Below are 24,024 nucleotides of genomic sequence, written 5' to 3' on the forward strand. Positions count from 1 at the left end.
TACATCTCTTACTTTTTTTTGTTTTGATGAAAACCACAGATATGTATGGGTGAAAAACAAGCACTTTATGGAACTTTGTCTTTTAATATCACTCAGTTTCAAAACCTTTTGAGGGGAGTGTCATAAAACAAACAAAAACAAAGACTTTCTGCAATTAATTTTATTATATTAAGTAGTAAAAAAGCAGTCTGCATCTCAGTAAATTAGAATACTATGAATCCCTGCATACTCATTGTACTGCAATCTGATTTTTTTTTCAGTGAATCCTTTATCATTCGCTGAAAAACTCACGTACTACAGTATTAGCTTTTTTTGTGTCCAAAGCTATATATAATGAAAATGTGTTGCTTTACCACCATCTTGTGACATTATTAGGCAGAAAAACTTTTTTGAGTGGGCAGGACTTAGCTCCTATCCCTGTGCATGGGGGGCTGGGCTGCATTGTATGGCAGAAAACTTACCATAGTTCAATTCAAAAAGGGGAAGTCATATACATTACACTGTCACGGAATCATTTCTATATTTTCTCATCCATTTTCTATAGCAATTATTAGGGTCACGTGTGAGCTGAAGCTGATCCCAGCTGACTTCAGGCAAAAGGCAGAGTACACTCTTTAATGCCAGCCAATCACAGGGCACAACTGTGACAACTAACCAATCACACCCCTGGAAAATTTCGAGTCGTCAATGAACCTAACCCGCATGTGTTTGGAATCAGAAAGGAATACATGTGCACTTCACTGAGCTGTGAACAATTGCAAGTGTTTTCAGAGGTAGTGAACGAGCAAAAAACTGGCCAAACAACAGTTCATATCTCAAGGCATCATAGTACACTGTATAATTTTGTGACATTTTTGTTTGGTGGTGTGCCAGAGATTTTCCTTTTGTAAAATAAATGCCTTGGCTCAACGGTTGGGGAAACACAGTCCTAATTTACTGAAATGCGTCTGTTTATATAAACCAGTGAGTAATAATAATTTTTTTGTGTACTAATGGAATTCTTACAGCAGACGACATAGGTGAGGTTCTCAAGCGTGTTCCTGAACCAGCGGGAAACGCTCACAAAGAGTTAACAAGCAATTGTGCTCATTGGCTGAAATGCAGTGATGCTGCTTAGTTAGCGTTTGGTCATATTCATCATCAACAGGCACCCGACGACTTTGCTCTTTGACCACTTCAATGTGAAGTTCAGCAGGATCAAATGATACCACAACCCCCTCAAAATAGTCCCAACGGTAGTTCGGCCCTCCCGACAGAGACTCACTTGCGTCTGCTGAAAATGCTCTTTTTTCCTGAGTTCTTGTCGGTAGCACTGAGGCCAATGAGCAGCCGAGCTTTTTCATCCTCCTCCTGCTGCTGCTGCAGGCCTGAGTCCGCCTTGCCGTCCAACGTCTTCCCGCGCGGGTCGGCGCCACCGGCGGCCGGTTTCAGGCGCAGCTTCTCCTTGATCATCTGAGACGGAGGAAGAAGATCAGGGCGTGTTGAAAAATTCACTAGAAGCACTAAAATAACATCAAATTAGATCTGAATCGTTTTCCTAAGTGGTGTGCCATGATTTTTTTCCGATGTGGAATATGTGCCATGGTCTAATAAAGGTTGGTAAGCAACAAGTTAATTTCTTGCGTCAGTGTCTTGCTCTAGGTTGCCACCAACTCGTTAAGCCGTCATATGCCCACTAGTTGTGATGTCATGTTTTAACGTTGTTACTGGTTTTATTCTAGTAGGTTGCTACTCCGTTTTTGTTGTCTGTTCCTCCCCAATAAAAGGACTGTGGATGTGGATTAGACTGCTACTGTATGGTCTGCATGCTCTTTAGCTAGTTGGCCAGCGGCATACTTGTGCAACCAGAGCCTTGCGGCTGTCTCTCTTCACGGCCATGGCAAAGTCCAACCACGTCCAGGTGTTGTTGTGGTACTCCAAGCATGGCAGCACCAGGTTGAGGTCCTTCCAGTCCACACTGCTTTTTTCTCCCTGAAGAAGATAATCAGTGACAGTGGCTCACACATGTTTTGTTCAGTGGTGTGAAAGTGGCTTGGAAACAAGAGACAAGGGCATAGACTGTCAGGTCTAACAACTAGGGTGGGAAATTGACAAAACGTTCTTGGCTGATTAATTCTGCAATACAATTTATTTTAATAATTTTCCAATACATTTTTCAGCAACGACCAAAACTTAGGTAGTTGTCATTTTCATATGCCTCTTTGGTTAATTGAATTGAATTACCGATAATTTATAACTTGCAATGTAAGGAGTTGTATTTTATTTTGAAGTTACATTTTCGATTTCAGAGTGACTGCCCTCATTCAGAAATAAATGATAGGCTAATCATTAAAATGGTCTGACATTGGTTTAATAGAAACTTGACATGTTAAAAGCACTAATGGTATCAGATACTGAGTATCAGGTATGTGAGTACTCAAGGGTTGAGTGTACTTAATTGGTCTGAAAAAAGTGGTATCGAAGATCGCTAGCAATCAGTTTCACACAATCGATAAGCTCTAAACCTATGTCTAGCCAACACTAGTCACCTTATAGCTGACACAGAGAGGCACTTGAGGAATCTTGATGTAAATGAAGGAGTTGTTCATGGCCGCTCGCTCTTTCATCTTGTCAATGTCATCAACAGGATGCTGGTGAGGGAAAGAAGAAAGCACTCGTTTGAAGTTAATCCAGGCATTGTCAATTACAAACCAAATTCCAGGGTGGGAATCCTAATTTGGTTGGGATGTTTGCACATTGTTGTCAGTTTTTGATGAGGTGCCCGCCTGAAGGATCAAAGGTTCACGGACATTCAATGTTAGTTTTCAGCCTTGCCGCTTACAGGCAGCAATTCAGGGAAGCTCCTTTTATCCCCAATCATGGTTTCCAGTTAGCCCGTTCACTTGAGGGATGTTCCAAACAGGTTTTGTCACTTATCCGAGCTTTTTCGGAACATATTGCAATCATAGAATTCTAAGTTAATAATTATTTGTTAAAAATGCTGAGCAGTTTGAACATTAAGTATCATGTCTTTGTAGTGTATTCAATTAAACATAAATTGAACATGATTTGCAAATGATTGTATTCTGTTTTTATTTATGTTAAACATAATGCCCCAACTTTATTGGAATGGGTTTGTAAAAGTTTCAATACCTCAAGGGGTTTTCTGAAGGACCTCCTAACGCCGGCACTGCGGTTAATCCCCTGAGCAACACCTTTACCAGGGCCCATAGCACCCATGGTATCTTCGGAAGACTGGCGATTCTTTACGGGGATACCTGCCATGTGGACGGTAGAGATAAAACAAATGAATGAATGAAAATCTTAGATTATCACAATCTAAAAGATAATTATCGTATTATCGTGATATTACAAAAGGAGAAAGAAATGTGACAAAAATAAATTTTAGCTATTTTGTTTACATTTTAATTTTGAATTGCCAAAATACAAAAGTGGTAAACCAATGTTCTTTTTAGTATAAAGAGGCATTGCTGGACTATTTGCACAATTTGAGCCTTTCAGTAATATTAGTCTGTCCTAGCATTAGCATAAAAGCTGTGAAAAAATTAAAAAAAAAAACACACATCGGACTACTATAGAAATATTGTAGTGGTTTATGAAAGTTTTAAAATAATTGACAAAAATTCAATTCGCTGCATGTAAAACCTTCCCTTCACGACAGGAATGAGTGGACACAGACTTTGTTTGTGGTTTTCTCCCTGGCAACCACTTTCTTGTTGATATGAAAATACAAAACACACGAGACACAAACGTAAAAACAAACCTGTGGTGACCAGTCGGAACTTGTCCTCTTCGTCGGCCACCTCCTCTTCCTCGACGTTCCTCCCAGGGAAGAAAAATCCCATCATTCTCTTGAAGAAGTGGTACATGAGCTGGATGGTGAGAGGCACCACGTTCACCTAAAAATACGGGAGTGTTTTCGTTGTCAATGTGGGGAATTGAAACGATGATGAGGTTTGTGACTTTCTTCACCTCAAAGTGCTCCTTGACAGAGATCCCACCCACTGGGGGCCGCACTTTGCTGAAAATGCGCAAGGCAAACTGACGTCCTGATTGACAGGCGCTCTGAGGGCGAAGCACCACCTATTGGAAGAAGAGGTGTCATGAAAAAAAATATATATTACTACTATACCTTTGCCGGCAAAGGTATAGTAGTGTATTCATTCTTGACCATTCTAACTGTGCTTGAGCCTATGTGACACCTAAAGTCTGGTACATTTGGTCAGTGTGAGTGGTCAGGGCCATTATTTTTTATCAGTTATTCATGATATTGGCCACCCTGCATGATTAAAATACAATGACTTAAAATAACCTACAGGGTAAAAAAAAAAATAAAAATAAAAAAATCAATTGACCGATCAAACAGATGGCACAATGTGCATGTCATGAAATCAATTTAGGCTCTCCTTCCCAATTATGATAAGTGTAACCTAGCATGATAGAAATAAACAGAAGTACTAGAAATAATCTATAGTCAAAATAAAAGCTCCCGCCCTGGCACATGAATGTGTGCAATGTATGTGTCAGGATTAATAATAACCGCTAACTGTGCACAATTGTAATAAATACAAGAAGTAGAAATAATTCAGAGTAAAAAAATAAGTTCAAACATGGGCAAAAACATGAATGAAGCAATCACTCCTCTTGACAGGTACTCATAACTGCCAACTTGCACAATAGGAATAAATGGAAACCTACCACCCACAAAAATTCCTGATCTGTCAAATAACGTGCTCTGTCACGCACGAGCAGATGCAATGTAAGATTAGATTCACGCGACTGCGCCTCTCGCCAGTTATTCAGGATAACCTTCACCTTGCACAACAGAAATTAACATCCAGGGTATAAAACAAACAAACAAAAAAAAGTCCATGTGTGGGCCTATGTACATTTCACGAATATGTGCATCTCTAGTTTTTTATGATACTCGCTATCAAATGAACGATGACTCGAATCCAGGAACGGCCTTGTGCGAATGTGTTCGGAACACACATTAAAATGAGCGAGGCAGGATGATGATTCTTGTGCAGCACTCAAGTCTCAGTGGACGTTGTCATAAGGATAAACAAGATGGTATCCATCAACACAGACTAACAGCGATGTGCATACATACCCTCACACGCTGCATGTGGGGAAACCAGGCAGAGAATATAAAGACAGCACATTGGCTTGACCAAGTTAATACATTTAAAAGTCAAACTTTTTGGTTCCAGGGACTACTTATATGGTATGAATTTTTCCAAGGTCCCCCTCATAATTCTACCGACTGAATTAAAAAATTGCTACCCCAGTTTGAGAACCACTTCTTATAATGACGATTTAATGGACATGACAGATGTTACCTTGTAGGCTGCATTGGGCAGCAGGTTGTTCATGGTGAACCAGCCCAACTCCAGCAAATGCTCTGCTGTGTCGTCAGACTTGTTGAGCTGTGTGGTGAGAAAACGAGTAAATTGCAGAAGACCGGATGAAAGAACAGCATTGTTTTCCCTAGGCCTGGCGATGAATTGGTTCTATTTATTAATTTGATTTTATTTGTCATAACGATTTATTTGTTAGCGTTAAGAGTCAATGTGGCCAAGTTTAGGGATTTGGCGGCTCTATTGAGTGACTTTTCCGAGAGCTGTAGTGACATAAAATTCATATATACGTACACATTCATAAAATGCTTGTTGAATTCATGTTAAACGGACAACATAAGTAGATTGTTTTCCATGTTACAAAAGAGACTGGTGGAAGACAATCATGGCAATGCGTCATTATATTGTTTTGTGTTTTTTGTTATTGTAAAGTGTCCTTGGGTGTCTTGAAAGGCGCTTATAAATAAAATCTATTATTATTATTATTATTATGTCACCAAAGCAAATCTGCCTTTTTTTTTATTGAATTTTTTAAAAGCTCCGTAATGTTAAATGTTACGGCCGTATTGTCGCAGTGTTAAATGATTTCCAAAACAAAAGAAACAATTCACAACAGTTGGCAGCCCTGCGGCATTTATATGTTGCAAAAAAGCAGTGATTAATCAACATTTTGGATACTTTTGCTCTGCGGTATGTTTTGGAAGAAAAATCATAAAAAAACAGTTTGAAAGATTGTTTGCTGTCATGACAAATAAAACATATCCCAAATAAATAAAAAGCAAAACTTTTTTTGAATACAGTCATTGTAAAGGATGTCATTCTTAAGAAGGAAAAAAAAAATCCAAGATTTTACTTTAAGGTGCCCTGGTTGTCCCTCACCTTACTATACATGAACCTCTGCAGCTCCAGCTCAGCAATACCCAACTGGCCATCCTCTTCGGTCAGACACCAGCGCGCCTGTGCGAAGTAGATCTCCGTCCTCCTCGCCACGCTCACGTCCTCAGGAGGCTTTCGAAGCTCCAGCTTGTTGGCCCGCTGCAATTGGAAGTCCTTAAAGCACCTGAGAAGGAATGAGATGTTAAGCACATGTGGCCCACGTGTAATACTGTGCCCTGATTTAGAACCACCAACACTGAATCAGCACAGATGTGGTACGGACCTGATGAGGATGTTGAGCTCCTCGCTCTTCATCTGCATGTCATTTTTCTCCTGGTTGAGTTGGTTCTGCAGCTGCGTGTTGATCTCGTTCAGTTCGTCAATACTGAGTTCATCAGGTTGTGCCTAAGGTTTGGTGACCAGCAAAGAAAGGTTAAGACAGGGTTGGGGTTAGATGCATGGATATCTTAAAGAATTGACATCATCTTGTGTGGAGGTTTTTTTTTCTTTAATTGTAAATGAAAAAAAAAGACATTTGTAACTCGTGACAGATAATGCTATTTGCTATCCTACATTCCAAATCTTAAAAATTATTGTCAACATTTATATTGTATCCATTGTGAGCACTTTGCGTGTCTAGTGTCCAGAAAAGCGGAATACAATTCTGATGCTTTATTATCATATTTATTATTATCACTATCATTATTATTATTTGGACAATTTAACCTTTGTTTTTGTCCACCGGATGGTGCCACCCAAATACTGGCAGCAACATTCTCATCTTTTACTGGTTTCTGTGAAGGGTACTTGGCTACTGAATTGATAAGTATGTGCCCATAATGATGTTGGATAATGCTGTACATGTGTCTGTAACAATAAACTGGCTGTGTATGCGCTATTTTTGCTCCTTAATAATTTTAAAAATATTAACATGCTGTATTATAAACTAATTACATAAAGGGTTAATAATATACTAATTACATTTCAGGCTGAAGTAGTTTTACAAGCTTAATGTGAAAAATGTGAACTTCTTTGGGTTTTTAAACTAAAATGTCTGACATTACAAGTATATTTTTATTTGTCAAAAATCCATTAGCACCTTTGCAAAGTGAGCATGTAAAACGCACCCTGATGTTAGAGTAAATCTGCTTTTCCAGGCGTCTTATCTGGGCCAGATGTTGCCTAACTGCCTCCTGGAGATGAAGGATGCTACTGCGCTGCTCCTCGGGGTTACTGGAGATCTCCAACTGGAAACGAACACGCTGCTTCTTCTCGCTGTGCTCCTGCACAGGCGGAAGGCAAAAAAAAACACCGTCATCCGCCCCAAAAAAACCCCACATGTAAGTAGAGGCAGCTGCTCTTGTATTGCCCCACCTTGCGTCTGGGTTCCACATGGAGCAAGAGGTTGTTCACGATGTCCAGGATCATGGCATACTGAACAGGGTTGGTGGATATCTCCAGGTCATGGTGAATGAGCGTGAACGTGTCCACAGCCCCTGGGAAATGAGTACAATCATCAGCAAATTGATGCTGAAAATGCAGAATCTGTATGGGAAGCAGACATACCGGCCTGTTTCTTCAGCAGGTCTTCCTTTTCGTGGTGGTTTCTCAGCTCAGGGGGTTTAATCTGTGTGGCGAGCTCCGGGTTGATATCGTGGCTGTAACTGATGTAGTGCATTCGGCAGCTGCAGCGGGAGATAATACGCTGGACCTGCTGGGCCCCGTTCACTTGCGCGGGCTGGTTCCAGTCTGAATGCAAATACAACTTTGAAGTCGGTTTAGATGCTTCTCCCAAAAAAAAAAACCTCAAAAGAATTTGGGTACTCAGCTTCCAGGTGACATTTTAAGATGAACCTCCAACGCATTATAAGATTTAAAGGCCATCTTAATTTGACGAGTTGTACAATTTTTTTTTTCTGCATAACTTACTTTTTTTTTCTCTAATAAGGAGCTTTGTGTGAGCAGTGTATGCGTGTCTGTCACCAGTTTTACCTGTAGTGGTGCAAACCATTCCACCCACGGCCTGGCCACTCTCCATTAGCTCCAGCACTGAGTCAAAATTTCGCTGCCGGTGCTCCTCAATGTTTTTCACCTAAATAGAAAGTCACAGTTGAAGGTGCATACTCAGTTTATGTCTTCCGGGTGTGATTGTCATCACATGCAGGACATTTGGTCAGGCTGTAAACTTTGTAGTGTTTAGTAGCAGGTCATCAAACTTCGGTGCCACACCCAAACACAATGACATTGACAGTATTTAACGTCTCCCATCTGTCGAGTGCACTTGGTCTTTATCGACTGCTTTAAATCTCTACGAGTAGTCCATCATTGCAAAAACCCTGCAAAATAACCAAAATCACCCTACAATAGTCTGCTGAATGGCTGCGGTCTTGTGTCTTTTCAGGGATGGCATGTAGAGACTTTTTTGTTTATCTTACTCATGTCTGTCATATTTTGCTGTTAAGTGAGACTGTCTTCTGGCACTGAATCTCCCCAAAAGTCCAGGTAGTGCTAACTAGAGTAATCACTTAGCTGCCATGCTCTGCCCACATGCAATGATGAAAATTAAAAATCCGAGGTTTCCATTTGACAGGAATCTGACAAAATCTCAAAGAGTTGCCAGTCTTTGAAGGAACTCAGAAAATGACCAAAGTACTGTAACATTGCAGGGAACGCTTCGAGCCAGATTGGCCGACTTCCTATGTCTCACTATCAAGCGAGAGTTTAGCCCACCTCCAGCCAGAGCTGTCTATCCTCCTGCTCCGATGGGTTGGGCTCCATGGTAGCGAAGTACTGCATTCCATCCAGCAGGCAGGTCCAGGTGGTCTTCTGCTTCAGGGTGTCGTTGTACCAGGCCGGATGGTGCTCACACTGCAGCAGCTGGGCCTTGGCCGCAGACACCAGTACACAGCCGGCCGTCTCTGTCCCACGGAGCATCATCTGTGTATGGAGCAAGACTCTTAAACCACAGACAAAATGTGGCTAATTTATTCAGGGCCTGATTTACTGAAGGTCTGTGCATGCAAAAATGAGCACATACTTGACTGCTCACCAAACAGATGTGGAGATTGATCGACTAACTGGGCGTACCTAGGATTGCATCGGCTAAACGGGCAACTTGCAGCACAGTTTTATTTTTCACATGCTGGGAATAGTGCATACAAATTGATTGACTTCGCACGCATGATTTATCAACCTTTGGATGAACTGCGATGGCTGATTTTGCATCTTCAAATACTACCTGAAAGGCATGCATAAACCGGCACGCAGTTGTGCCGGCATGGGCACAGGCAAAATGAAATGCCAGAAACAAAAATTATGTGATGTTCTATATCAGATTGATAGGCTTTGTTTCTGTAACTCAGAAATATGTATGTTTTGCTCCCATCCTAACACTTTGAATTTCACCACTTCAAACTACATTTTGCACTTGCCGTGTTCCCCCAAATGTTCAATGCAGTGAAAACCATCAAAGCTACTTCAAGTGCAAAATCCTCTTTTAAATATGGAAGTCTCAACCACTTGGACATCTGCTGCAAACAGTATGAGCTATCAGACTAAACACGCAGTTTAGGGGGATCTTGGCAAAAAATTGTAATCTTAGTATATTATGCGCAACACACCCAACCACAGTTAGAGTGAACATACAATTTAGTGGATGCTTTTTGGGCTTTATAAATCAGGCCCTCAGAATGGTCATGCAGCTAGTTTACCTGGCAGTTGACCAACTCAATAAACCAGTTTCGGTTGTAAACATCATCAGTCTGACATGCTGCGATGCCACACAGCTGATCACTGACACCCGAGTCCTCTTCGGAAAAGACCACAAACTTGTCCGTTTCCTCAATCAGCTTCTGAAGCATTGATGCTCCTACAGAGAGAAGGAGCAACGGGACAGGCATTATAGCAACGTTCCCAAACACTGTGGATTATTTCCAGTTGTCATGCTTATTTCTATTGTGCACAGTGGAGGTTATAAAAGAAAAACTGCAGGATGGAGTTTTTGCACTAATGATATGATAGATGATTTGATGATTTAATTGGAGTTTACTTTTGTGGACTCTTTGCATGCAGCACGTTTGGTGTAAGGAAAAAATAGCGATCGTGAAATGATATGGCACGTAAATGTCTTTTTCCCTAGTTAATGTAGTATTATGTATGGCCTAATCTTTTTAAATACGCAAAAGCGCAGTCCTCACCCTCATGTGGACTTTTCTCAGCTCGAGTTAGTGTGGGCACAACAGGTGTAACAGGGGCTGTGGTGGGCGAGTAGCTTGAAGGCGAGCGCTTCAGCTTCTTGGCCTGGAGCTGCGTGTCAATGCGCAGGCCCTTCAGTGCCTCTGTGGAGAGGTTTCTCTTCAGGACCGAGGCCTTTTTGTAACCATCGTACAGCCCGAATGCTATATTCCTGTTGGTTGTGGTCCAGGAGGCGCGCAAGTCAACTAGGCGCAGCTTGTGAGTGTATGAAGCGTTTGTCTCATCCTTTGGATTCACTTCCTGGCAAGAACAAAACAACATAATACACAGAGGACCACAGCTCCTTGTAAACATGGTTGCTTGTAAATGTACAGTGTTACCTCTTCCACGTGGTTGCTCTGTCGCTGGTAACTCAGGGAGGACAGGCTCAGCAGGTGGGTCTTGTTCACCTGAGCGTTGATCTGGTGGTCGGCCGTCTCATCCCACGTGGAGGCCATGAGGTGCACAGTCACCTGTGACAGCTCACTCACCATTTGAGTCACGTTCCATTCAGAGATCAGCCTCCTCATCACAGTGCCAGCTGTTTCAGGAGACATGTATTTTGTATGGAAGAAGAAAGGGGGGAAAAAACGCAGCATTGTTTGTGCGTCCCTTTCTATCTGACATCTCTCCTTGCATGCCTGCATGTGTGTGATCTGGTTCTCTGTGTGGTGTGCATTATATGTCTACAACAGAATTTAAGTTGAATTTTCCTTTGAGGGATTCCAACCAGTAAAATACATTATTTTTTGGCATTAGATATGTTAATAAAACACACAACACATACACCCCACATATACAAATACCCTGTGGAATTAATCTCTGAGCCCCTCGAGTGAAGACATGGCCTTTGTTGCACTCCACTTGAATACCTCTTTGCTGGGCAAAGGATGCCCAATAGTGAACCTGAAGGGGACGCAAATGGAGAGAGAAGATTCAGTTGACAAGAACGACAACTTGAAATACTGTTTTCTATCAAGGAAAACGATTCTTCTCGAGTCTTAATTCAACGTTACATGACACACCAAACTTGTGCCGATGGATACGTCGATTAAAAAAATGTATTATTGCACCCCTACTGCCTACATAATGCAATGAGGACAGGCTATACACATACTTGTAATTGTGGGAAAGCAGCCGTGTAGGACATCTGCTTGTAATGCTGACCCAGCTTCTTACGCACAGGCCTGAGGCTGTGAAAGAGCTTTCCTCTGCATATGGGTCGGGACACGCTGGTCCAGGTGGCCCAGAAGTTCTGCATCCAGCGCAGAGTGCTACTGTACAGCAAGATTCTTGGCTGGGATGATTCTGGAAAAGAAAAGCAAAATGCGAAACAGTTTTAATGCGAAACATGTAAGCATGCATGCACGCTCACTCTTACCAGAGCCACAGTGCTGGTTAAGGTCCATGGTGATAGACATGTTGAGATTTTCTGAGCGAAATGCCCTGTAGGAGTCGTGAGGCTGTCCCGAGGTCACACTTGCAATGTTCTCGGCAGAGCAGAGTGTTACGGCATGGTGATCATGAGGGTTGCCATGGCAGAGCCACTGCAGATCAAGCGTCATACATAAATTGGGAAGGTGCAGAAAGCAGATGTCGTCGTACCTAAGATGGAAACAAGAAAGTTCTAGTCAACCACAGTGGTGCATTCCCATTCCTACTGAAACATTGTAAAACAGACAATGACACGCTCACGCACAAAGGTATCATGTCAAAGCCAAATGCAGAACAGAGCTTCAGAATACTTGGATGCAGGATTAGCTTCTCGTAACAAGCACGCACTGAAATGTTCGGCTAAGTTGTCAGCATGGCAGTTGCCCATGAATGGCAATGTGCCTGCTGCATGAATCACATGAACAGACCTGCTACGGTAATAGACAAAGTGAAATTTGGTGGTTTGATGAAGAAGTGCTGCCACACTCACCACCAGTAAAACACAATCGAACCGTTATGGGCGGGGTATGGGTAAATTATCAAAGGAAACATGGCTTCATTAGCCGTCTAAATATGGTTCGGGTAACAACAACTGCTCTGCAGTAGGACTCAAGAATCTCCAAGAACGCCATAAAAAGGGCCTCGGGTTGTTGCACTTTTTTTATTTTTACAGTCCTTTAAGGGGCGGGAAAAGCAGATAAATAGGTAAATATGGCATCAAAGTTGTTGAATATAGCATCAAAACCACTAAATATAGTATCAAAGTAGCTATGCTGGCAACACCGAGTCGGCTTCACTTTGTTGCAATGTTCCGGTACTGTGCTCAGCATTTGCATGAGCAAAGACCCTCTCCCCCTATCCGGTAAAACGGAGTGATTTGAATAAAATACCAGGGAAGTGTTTTTAAAAAATCCCTGACGATTTTATGTCTAGGTTTACTATACGTTGAGACTGACTCAAACTAAACATACTCACTTTGATGCCGTCCTGACATTGACGTTCAAATCTCCTTTAAAAACAAATTGGCCAGGGTTCCAGTCAAAGTTGAGCTTGCTCCATTCCCAGTGCAAATTCTCTGTGGTGTTGTACGGATCCTGTACCAATGCAAAGTTCTCATATTAGAACGGGTGAAAGGACAGTAGGACTAACATTTTGTTCAATGTCTTGTTATGTTTTTCAGGAACAGCAATTATGTTACCAGGTCAATTTACTCATTATACGAAAATGCCAGAAACAGATAATCATTATTAATTTTATTAGGATTAATAACTATTTCAATCTGCATCCAGGATTTGTGTTCTTGATCGAGCACAAATCATACTTCAATGAGGATAAGTCACTCATTATTCATAAACAGTGAAGGTGAAACCTTTCAAGATGCATGGAAAGACATATGTTTAAAAGACAACGTTTTTAAATGCCAGTGCATTTTTTTTTCAGTGTGTAATATTGATAAACATGAGACATCGCTTTTGTTCAGGGTCAAACTGACCGATCACCGCCTTAACATCAATGCAAATTATGAGGATTAATACAAACGTGAAAGAATTCTGCTTTATTATTGTGTGTTGACTTAAGTCAGAAAATTTTTGAGACGCAACATTATTGTATTTCTTCAAATTATAGTCCCTTCTCTAAAAGATGCCGCGTTTCAGTCAGCTGCTGGATCCTGATCTAGAGTTGAATGAATAAACCCTTCCTGCAAACAGACAACTCTCTCTTCTCCATCAGGGGAACAAAAATTATGTTAAATGTAATTACCTCATTCATCGACATGGCTGTTCAAGCACTGACATTTAAAAGCTAACTGCTGAGCTCATTTGGATTGAGTTTCGAATCAAATCGGCAGCACCTACCACCAACAGACACCTGAATTAACTTTTAAAATCTTGTTATTCAACCGTAATCATTATGTGAAGTTTTACCTCTGTGGCAAGCTGATGCAGGTTGGCCTGGTCAATGTCCATAACCCAGTGTCCGTGTAGCAAGAGGCGACTTTTGTCCCACCAGGTGAGCAGAGGCGATGGGTCCGCCGTCATTTTGGTGAGCAGGTCAACCGACTGGCCGATCAGGGTCCACGCCGGGTCCCAACATGGCCCCCAGACGATTGTGTAGAGGCAAATGTTGGCTACAAAGAAACATTAATAAGTCACCAGCAGATCCAGGCTTCTGTATAGCAAGGTACACTCAGTGATTTCAATCATCTTACTAGACCAAGCAAATAATGGATCTGAATACACCTCAAACTTCAGAATAATGACCTTTACACACCACAACAAAGAACAATCTCTTATGATCATGTTTTAGAGACATCTGACAGGCTGGCCTTCATTGACTTTGACCGCAGGGGATTGAAAATGCTGAAATTTGCCTCGATTGCTGGTATGTGTGTACTTGACCCAAGCAAGCCACAAGGGACATTGTGAAAGCAGATGAACTCACATTTGAAGTCGTAATAGAACTTGAGGGGTGGTATATTCCTGTGCACCGTCACATCTCCCCACGGTAAGCCTAGCGAAAACGTTTCTTTTCGGTGAGCCCTGGCCTGTCCGTCCTGCTCTGTCCCGACCAGGCGCCCCGACAGTGACCAGTCGCGTATCTCAAACAGGTAGCGGGGGTAGTCCCGGATTCTCACTGGATAAACACAAAAAAGGTGAGCTGTGAGGGCAGGAAGTCAGTGGTTGTTAGTTGAAATAAAAATTATCCAAGGTGGGAAGTAACGAACAGCAAATACTTTCTTTACTCAAGTAATTTTTTTCCTACTCTTTAGTTTAGAATTTAGTTTTCTGGTAACTATTTATTCTTACCTTCTACATTTGAAAACAAATAACTTAACATCCTATTCCGTATTTGTCAAAATAGTTGTTTTTTGCTTTTTCAACCCCCCAAAAAAAGTCGCACTAAAATCAACAAATGATTTCGGAATCTGTACTTCAACTTTCACTTGAGCACAAAAGCTGAATTCTACAGGCAACACTATTTTTCTCACAAGCCTCTGTACTTCAAAAGTAAAAAATGTGCGTATTTTTGACACCTCTGGAAACTAACCCAAAAATGAAGCCAGTTTGAACTTGAAAGCGCGGCACCACTGGACAACCAAGTGGAGCCCCTCTCTGGGGAAGGGGCTGATCCTGTCAATGTCTCTCAGCTGCTCTCTCACCCGCTCCGGGCCATGAAGCGACTGGTCAGCCAGGACAACCAGCTCCAGGTCGGACACTGTCCACGTCAGCAGCGATTTCCTCATGGGCGTGTTGGCATAGAGGCGCCGTGAGCGCTGAATGTAGATCTCGATGTGTTTCTTCTCAAGCGAGCTGTACAACTCCTCAATCTTCCTGGCAGGCAGAAGTTCGCCGTGCTGCTTCCGTAAGTCGGCCACCTTCTTGTCCAGCAGCTGCAGACGCTTGGCGCTTTCTTTGCTCTCGTCCTTCATGAGCTCGTAGTTGTCACGTAGCTTGATCTCAAAGATGTCGTCCAGGAAGATGAAAGAAAACTGGCTGATTTTGAAGATGAGGTCTGGAGGAGGGCACTGGTGAACAGAGGGGCTTGGGCAGGGCGGGCGGTGCAGGGTCTTTAACCACTTCTGCACGCTGATAGCTCTGTCGAAGGTGTCAGAGAAGTTGTACTGGTAGGGGAACTCCACGGAGAGGAATGGGCAGGTGAAAACCCAGACACGGTTGTGAGGTGTGGTGAAGGAGGTAAAGCCATTCCTGTGCAGTTGCATCTCCGGTAGCTCTTCGTGCGTTTCAACATCCAATCCTTTGAAGGAGAGGATATCATGGCCGTCGAAGTTAAATGCCAGAGCGGGTGTGCGAATATGCAGCGAGCCGGTGTGCTTGGAGAGGGACAGTGCTTCGGCATGGAGGAGGATGTAGTTGTGCTCGCCCACATGTGCTGTCGCGCGAGCAGTTCCCAGTTCTAGCAACACACACAGATCTCTTTGATCCCTTTTGCCTGGGTTTAGTGCGCACTCAGCTTCTCGTTCACGACAGAGTATATGCCAGCAATCCAGGGCTTCCATCGTGTGCTGATACAAAAATATGTGGTTTGTTGGCGTCCATACCACGGCCAAATTATCCTCACACTGGACCTGTTTGGAAAAACACTTGTTACCACTTACAGTATATGTACGATGGTATACCTTCAAGAACACATATTAGGCAGTTTTTTTCAGCCATCTATCTATTTTCTACATCGATTGTCCTCATTAGTGTCACAAGTTGTTGAATCCTAGCTGACTTTGGGCAAGAGTCATGGTACAACCTGGCCTAGTTGCCAAACTAACCTAATTGTGTGCATTTTCATTTTATTGTTGAAAACGTATTTGATCTACAATGTCCCCGAGGACAAATAAGTCGGAAAGAAAGAAATATATGAATCTACCTGCAGTGTATGGGTGCTGACGTGGTAACAGAGTGCCATGGCGGTGAGTCTGCCAATGGTCTCAGCAACCTGGGAGGAAGGACAGCATGTCTCGGTGTTCTCTGTGAGTGTCTTGATGGCGGAGAAGCCAACGCCCTGCAGAGACACCTGCGAGCTCTCGGCCGAGCTCATCACTCGGACAGCATCCATTCGCAAAGACAGAGCTCCTAAATTGACATTAAATAGGCTTAATTCAAAGGCGAAATACACATATAAGACCGTTTCAAATCAAACCTGCCTGCGAGATTCGAGACTGTGAAAACGTTAACATCCTCCAAATGGAAGTCCAGTTTGAATAGCAGAGGTGAGGATGAGGAGGGTTGTCCCGTGTAGGAAGTAGCGGGAGAGAGCGAGGGCTCATCTGACAGCCTTACTCCATCTGGAGTGCAGATGACAGAGAGCAGACGAGACAAACACAGCGCGCAGGTCTCCGACAACTCTACTTGGAGTCCCTTCAGGCTGGACTCCACACTCAAAGATGGAGTGCTGCCTTTCAACTCATTGCTGGCTCGATTCCAGCTCCCCTTGATTGACAGGACAGTTATGCTTAATTCAGCACTGGAATAAATGCATTATGACATGATTTTCTTGAATTTTTCTTACCTGAAGATCAAGCGAATCAAGAACGAGCGCTTCGCCCCACACATGTTTGCCGGGAGGATGTGGGGCTTGCTGGATATGAGAGCCCTGACCCACTCGCCACCAGAAGCTGTCCAGGTTTAACGAGGCCCGTTGGTGCACGTTGCGAGACTCCGGGTTGCCTTGGTCCACCTTTAAGTCCAAAAGATGCTGTAATTCTGCACAAACAAAAGGCGGAAATAACAAGATCAATGTAAGGATAGCAGAATGTTTGACTAAAATGGTGTACCACATCCACATCAAATAGAAAAACAAAATAAGATCATGAAATAAATTTATTTTTAATGTTATGAGTAAATTAATATTAAACAAAAACAAAATACATAGACACATACACACACTCACATTTTTTACTTGAATTGTGGATATTATTAAAAATAAATAGTCAGTAAATAAACATTCATCCATTTTCTAATTCGCTTATCCTCACAAGTTTGACAAGGATGAGGAAGCTCCTTGCATCCCACAAATCAATTTGTCACCAGCATGGTCAACTCATTCTTAAAGATGCATTTTTGATAATTGATGGTTTATACAGTGTTAGTGACAATGCAGTAGGAACATAAAAATCAAGCATTGGGGAAAAAAAAAGATACAGTAGAACCCCACAGAGTCACCATTTGGTGAATTCATCTACTGTATATGCTGGTGTATTTTTTTTTTACCTATCCTCTGTTAATGTATCCACCGTTTTTCGTGGGGGCCCTCGCTTCCTGTTTTTGTGTTGAGCAAATATTTGCCAAGTTATTACGTGTATAAAAGGTAAAATATCCCCCATTTTTTGCATTAGAGCCGCAACACGCCATGACATTAAGACTGTACTACCTGCGCTGGCTGAGAGGAAACCGAGGGTAAAGGGCGTGGTGTCTCCAAGCTGTACGGACACATTGAGGTTGGACACGGAGGAGGAAATCATCACTGGGGCGTCCAGATGGGGAAGGCGCCTGAGGAAGAGAAGGGTGGGCAAAAAATCTAATAGACTACAAACGATAGACAGAATGATGCGGATGTGGATGAAACAAACAAACAAAAAAAAAGATGGATTATCATCACCATGGAGAAGAAATATTTTCCATCTGTGTATTACCACTTGCCTTTTTCGACGTGACGCCTTCTTGTGCATCAGTTGTGCCCATGGAAGAAGATTGAGCCAGTGGAAAAACTCCTGGTGACGATAATGGACGATGCATGTATTCACAGCAAAGGAGCCAGAAACGTCCATGGATGTGACCTACAAGCAAAGAACAACAGGTTTCAAATCTTTCTAGGCTTTCCTCACACAACAAAGAAAAGCTTCCTTGCCTGCAGGGATGTTTTGAGTGTGTTTACACAGACAATTCTTTGCCTGCTTTGTGACAGAAGAAGTCCATCTGCCAAAAAAAAAAGGAATGTTACTAGTTGATCTCTTTGCACACCATGTAAAGCCCAGCTATGCACTGACCCTCCAGAATAAGCCCCAGGTTACTCTGTGGAAAGCTCAGCTTGGGGGTGAAGCTCTTCAAAGGAAGCTGCTCACTGTCGCGAGTGTAGCAAAGCTTTAACGATTTCAGCGTCCAGTTCAGGTGTCTGCACAAGTGAAAGAGTGGGGGTGGTAAGAGTCAAGAATACCAGGTTCTGGCCAGAATACAAAATCAAAGCATGACTCACTTTTTCTGACTGTGCATGGACAAGGTGACGTTTGTGTTGTCAAACTCCATGTTGGCCTTGTGCGGAATGATGCTGTGGAATTGTTCAACATCTTCTGTTTGGATGAATTCGGTGCCCATACACTCTGAACAACACGAAAAATGAACGTTAAAATGTACTAATGCAATGGTAAAACATGATCGCTCCTATCACCAGTTATTCATGATAACCGCCACCTTATGTAATAAAAATCACCTAGAATTAACCTAATTCGTTCAATGGAATAACTAATAACTTACCTTGCATTTGCTCACCAGACGGGTCTTCATTCGTCACCAGCACAGAGCTGAGGAAGAGACCCTCATGCAGCTCAGCCAGGAGTGTTCCGACACGGAGCGACAGCAAGCCAGGTCTCATCTCAGGGAGAGTCACATCGCCCGACAGCAGCAGGTTGAATGCCACCTCTGCCAGACAAATGTCCTGCAAAATGGACGCCACAATAGTCATGCTGATTTAGAATTCAGCCTGTACTGGGAAACTCACCAGCTGGCTGCTTTTGAGAACTTTGCTGCTTAATTGTCCCACTGAGAAGTCCCACGCTAGCCTGTAATGAGCAACATGTTGGTTCACAAAAGGTAATTAAGACAACTGTGCGCCCAGAAAGCAGTTAGTTATACCTCTTACTGTGGGGTTCTAGCAGCAACGTGATGCACGTGATGGTCATGTGCCACAGCGACTCGGAGAGTGCCATGTTAAGAACCATCACATTGACCGAGCTGATGTGAAACGACAACAGCTGCAAGAACAGTGTGGAAAGTGAGTTGCTTTTTTGAGCCACTTGCATCATATGCATGGTACTCATTAAAATTGCACGCATTCAGGTGAAATTACAAGCTGAACTTAAAATACACTACAGTATAACCTTGAACTTAAAGGTCAAGCATGAAGTAAACTTGGCCAACCATCTTTTCAGTCATATTTGGGGCTAAAATTATTTCAAGCATATTTTCGTTAATTTTTTTTAACACAACCCATAGACCCATGGCAATGTACTTAACAACAAAAATGCTTTTGTTTGGCAATCTCCGGCGAGTGATGTCATTTACAGAATACCGAGTCACCATTCAGGCGTTGTAATGCATTGTTGGTTGACCTGTTATTTGCTCTTTGCCATTGTTATCGAATCATTCGGTGAAATGCCTCGGCGCTGTGTGGCAATGCACTGCTCACATTCAGACAAACAAACAGTTGTTTGAGTGGCCGAAAGAAAATAATAGGGCACATAAGTGGACCAAAATATTGTAATGACACAGTTTCGTTCTCGCACAATTTGACACCGGTGTCGATAAGCATTCTTTGTTACTAGCACTTCGAAGACCTCTGTTTTCTCTACCGGATTTGCAAAAAAAGTAGGCGTGATAATCAATGAATAACTCTGGCTGTTGTTTATGAAAGCATTTGATTCAAGGTGTTATAAGTGTACATGGATGTAATCCTGTGCGAAAACATTCAAATGTTATGAGTGCATGGATGGAATCCTCTGTCATGGATGGATTCTATTGTTATCTGATACATACTTGTGATAGGAAGCGAAGTGTTGTAGCACTGATGGAAATATTTCTCGTTTTCTTCCCATGGCTCGTCCTCTTCGTCAGTGGCCCGAGAGGCACTTGAAGGTCAAAGCGAACTCTTGTCTCACCCACGCATAATGCCAAGTATTTACTTAAAAAACAAACCAAAAAAAAAAAAGCATCATGAACATCCATCCATCCATTTTCCGAACCGCTTGATCCTCACTAGGGTCGCGGGGGGTGCTGGAGCCTATCCCAGCCGTCTTCGGGCAGTAGGCGGGGACACCCTGAATCAGTTGCCAGCCAATCGCAGGGCACACAGAGACGAACAACCATTCACGCCCACACTCACACCTAGGGACAATTTAGAGCGTCCAATCAGCCTGCCATGCATGTTTTTGGAATGTGGGAGGAAACCGGAGCACCCGGAGAAAACCCACGCAGGCCCGGGGAGAACATGCAAACTCCACACAGGGAGGCCGGAGCTGGAATCGAACCCGGTACCTCTGCACTGTGAAGCCGACGTGCTAACCACTGGACTACCGGGCCGCCTCGCATCATGAACACACACTCCAAAATACACAAATGCTTGTACTTTAGACATTATTTTACCAATTTAGATTCTGTTTAACTGGTGAGAGGAGCAATCATAGGCCAAATACAGGTACATTGAGGACATGCAGGTGACCAACCGGTACATTATTGCAGCGTTTTTGACTCTAGATGACTTATAGTGCTTCTATCCATTTCTATTGCTCAAAGTTGCAGTTATCATGAAAAACTGTTAAACTCATCATAGTAACTGTGCCTGTGAGTGCCGGTGGTTGAAGCGTAGCGTCGCTATTGCGCAATGATGAGGTTCTGATGAATAACTTCTCAGAGGGGCTATCACATTAATCACATGAAAAATGCATTGCACGAGCTCATGTGCCCGTGCATGCTGTGGAGTTTTATTTAACTCTATGAATGATTTGTAGTCATTCATAGAGTTGGTGCGGCTGGATGGATGGCTGCTGAAGTTGAGGATGAGGAGAGAGGATGCGTATTTGGAACCGTGAGTCGCCGCTTGGAATTGAAATGGATTTCCATGGGACAGGAGAAGTGAACCAATCTCTTTTTTCGTCAATGGATGCTACAGCTTCTTGTTGACTTTGAAACTTAGCTTGTAGCCGACGTGTGCACATTTTGAGCATGACGTCTCTGATCCACTGGTTAAAGGACACTTTGATTCTCTCCTCTTTCATCTGAAACTGCTTCAAACTACAAAGCGTGTGACGGAAAAGTGGTTAGGACTGCACGACTGTCCGTGTTTTATGTTATGTGTTGTGTTTATTTTACTTTATGTTAACTGTTTTGTGAAGCGCTTTGTTACAGCTGTCGCTGTTGTGAAAGCGCTATATAAATCTGCATGTATTGTATTGTATTGTATTCTATTTATTTCTATTGTGTAAGGTGCCTGTTATCAATAGTAACACAAGGAAGGATTGGCCGAGTGTGAGTATGCCGAAAGAACCACAACATTATGTCAATATATTCAGTCAAAATGCAGAATTAGTTTACTCACGGTAAATTCTGGTTCACAAGTTTGCTTGAAATCCATATTCGGTCAATTTCCTGTCATGAAGGAATAACTGTTAGGAACACATGTGCAGGTGTAACCTGTACTTTTCATTTGAGGAACATGGGAACGGCTGCCGTTTTGTTCCACGAACACAATGTGTCACTTTTAGGGCCACATTGTGCTGGTGTTCCCTGTACTTATATTTTGAGGGACATGAGAGTGGCTGCAGTTATGTTCCACGTAGACTGTGTGTCACTTACCACAGTGTGCAGCGGGTGAAAGTGGATACTGACGCCTTTGACTGAGAACAGCCCCACTGATTTGATCGTCAAGTCTGCATTCAGCTTTGTCTGGAAGAGTCGCACTGCCAGAGTGTTGACCAGCCATCTTAGATGGGAAGGGGAAGAAAGACACAATTACAACCATGACAGCCAGTTAGTTGCATGCTCCTAAATTGAACATCACTTACCGGAATATGATGCATGACAAAACAATGGCAAGAAACAGGATTATGAGGAAGGAAATGAGCAGGAAAGACATGACGTCTCAAGCTGTGTAGACATGGAGCTATTTTCCCAGATTCTGTCATGGAAAGAGAGACATAATGGTACTCTTAACTTGACATATCTTACTTTCAATATATTAAGAAAGGTATGACGCAAAAACACACGCACGCAGTTACGGATTAAATTGTCAGACGAAATATGTGCTGATTTATTAACCCTGCAAACTACTACTTTCTGACAGAAGTGAATAATTGAGTGTGTACAAAAACAGTGCAACGCAGAATAGCATCAAGCTAACAATTCGCCAAAAAATCTAACGTGCACGTGAGAGATTACAGTACAGATTAGTTAGCCAGATAATAACGTAAGGGTTTAGTTACGCCAAAACTTGAGCGCCTCGTCATCAAAGTGTAAAAAAAAAAATCTGCAGTAAATCTGTGCTAGCAGGCTAATGCTATGGCTAATGCAGTTAGCTTCCACTAGGAGAGAGGAATCAACTTTCTTTCAATGTATAGAGGCTGTCTTTGATTTATCCGTCCAAAGTTTACAAACTCACCTGGCCTGGCATTTTTACGGCGGCAAGGAGCTACCTGTGGCACCGCAAAGCGGAGCGGTGACAGCTGACATTTTAACCCGCAGCGAGCGTCAACACTCCGCCCCTCTCGGCTCCAGAAGAGACGTTTGGAGCATACAATTATATATACAGTACCGTATTTGTAACTTAACATGTACTTTCCCTTCATCGAAATGACTAATAATTGTCTTGACACAAAAATACAGCTTTCACAAATTTAGAAGTTACGGTTGGTTTGGTGATCAATAATTGGAATGATAAAAAATGAATCGCTAATCATTTCTAAATGTCTTATATATTTGAACAATTAGTTGAAGGAAGTGTGCAAGTCTCAACAAAAACGTTCGGGTCTTCAAGCTAGTCAAGTTACGGGTTAACTCGTGTCAAATCAAATCAAGTCCATTGGGAAGCCAAGTTACTTTATGAATGCAGTTCAGTAAAGAGTTAGTTTTTGTCAAGTCACAAGTCTTCAAAACTGTGATTCGATTCCAAGTCGCAATGACATGAGTCGTCATCTCTGTGATCAACTCAAGTCGGCATCCATTGCAGCTTTGTCACCCTGGAAGGGGGATTCTCCCATCAGCAGCCCTTTCTCAAGGTTTCTCATTTTCTCTAGATGTTTTCCTTGCCCTCCTGGGGGTTAAGATCAGAGGTGTCGTTCATATTTGTCAGGTGTGGGCATGTGAAGACCTTAGACCTTTTGTGATTTGGGGCAACATAAATACATTTGACTTGAATATCTGGTATTTGGCAACTATTCCACCATCATCATGAGCTACAGACGGAGCCCCTAAGGCAGGAGTATCAACCTCCTTTTTGTCGCGGGCCAGATTATAGTTACCGGTTCCCTTGGAGGGCTGTTATGACTGTGAAACCATAAAAGGAAGTCAATAATAATGGTTTATTCAACTATAGTTTGTTACTGTAATGAGGGTTTTGGTAACACGAAAACTTACACTAGCTCTCTTATATTACATACGAGAATTTGAAATGTTGTTCTAAACTTGAGCAATCATCATGGAAGTCAATACACCGTATTTGATTTGCTTTAGCGGGGCACATCAAATGATGTGGCAGGCCAGATCTGGCCCCTGGGCCTTGCGTTTGACACCTGTGCCCTAAGGTGACACGGAGGGGGAAAAAAAAACTCACCTCAGGGAGCTCCATGGCTTCCACTGCTGCTGATACGTGATACAGTATAGAAAAACAATATAGTATAATATGA

At 42.6% G+C, this 24,024-nt stretch overlaps 1 protein-coding gene across 1 annotated transcript; it reads right to left on the reverse strand.

Moving 5' to 3' along the window:
• Positions 1–145: 145 nt before the first annotated feature.
• Positions 146–24,015, reverse strand: LOC147197245 (bridge-like lipid transfer protein family member 2). Its single transcript, XM_086126084.1, has 40 exons — positions 22,782–24,015; positions 22,189–22,301; positions 21,980–22,106; positions 21,723–21,772; positions 20,165–20,309; positions 19,265–19,383; positions 19,131–19,191; positions 18,887–19,067; positions 18,609–18,732; positions 18,403–18,527; positions 18,264–18,331; positions 18,056–18,192; positions 17,787–17,905; positions 16,926–17,119; positions 16,561–16,846; positions 16,284–16,489; positions 14,952–15,990; positions 14,346–14,537; positions 13,829–14,031; positions 12,879–12,997; positions 11,851–12,074; positions 11,587–11,777; positions 11,276–11,375; positions 10,811–11,010; positions 10,433–10,730; positions 9,947–10,104; positions 8,967–9,173; positions 8,229–8,328; positions 7,803–7,985; positions 7,611–7,732; positions 7,364–7,519; positions 6,520–6,641; positions 6,240–6,420; positions 5,343–5,429; positions 3,973–4,083; positions 3,764–3,899; positions 3,133–3,257; positions 2,529–2,630; positions 1,837–1,971; positions 146–1,452 (listed from the first exon to the last, which is right to left on the reverse strand). Exons 2-40 carry the CDS (start codon positions 22,257–22,259, stop codon positions 1,261–1,263), a joined length of 6,696 nt encoding a protein of 2,231 aa, XP_085982210.1. The 5' UTR covers positions 22,260–22,301; positions 22,782–24,015; the 3' UTR covers positions 146–1,260.
• Positions 24,016–24,024: the final 9 nt, after the last annotated feature.

Source organism: Hippocampus guttulatus, chromosome 12 (genome assembly GCF_054856545.1).
Source record: "Hippocampus guttulatus isolate MCC_2025c chromosome 12, RoL_Hgut_1.0, whole genome shotgun sequence".
NCBI classification, from domain to species: domain Eukaryota; kingdom Metazoa; phylum Chordata; class Actinopteri; order Syngnathiformes; family Syngnathidae; genus Hippocampus; species Hippocampus guttulatus.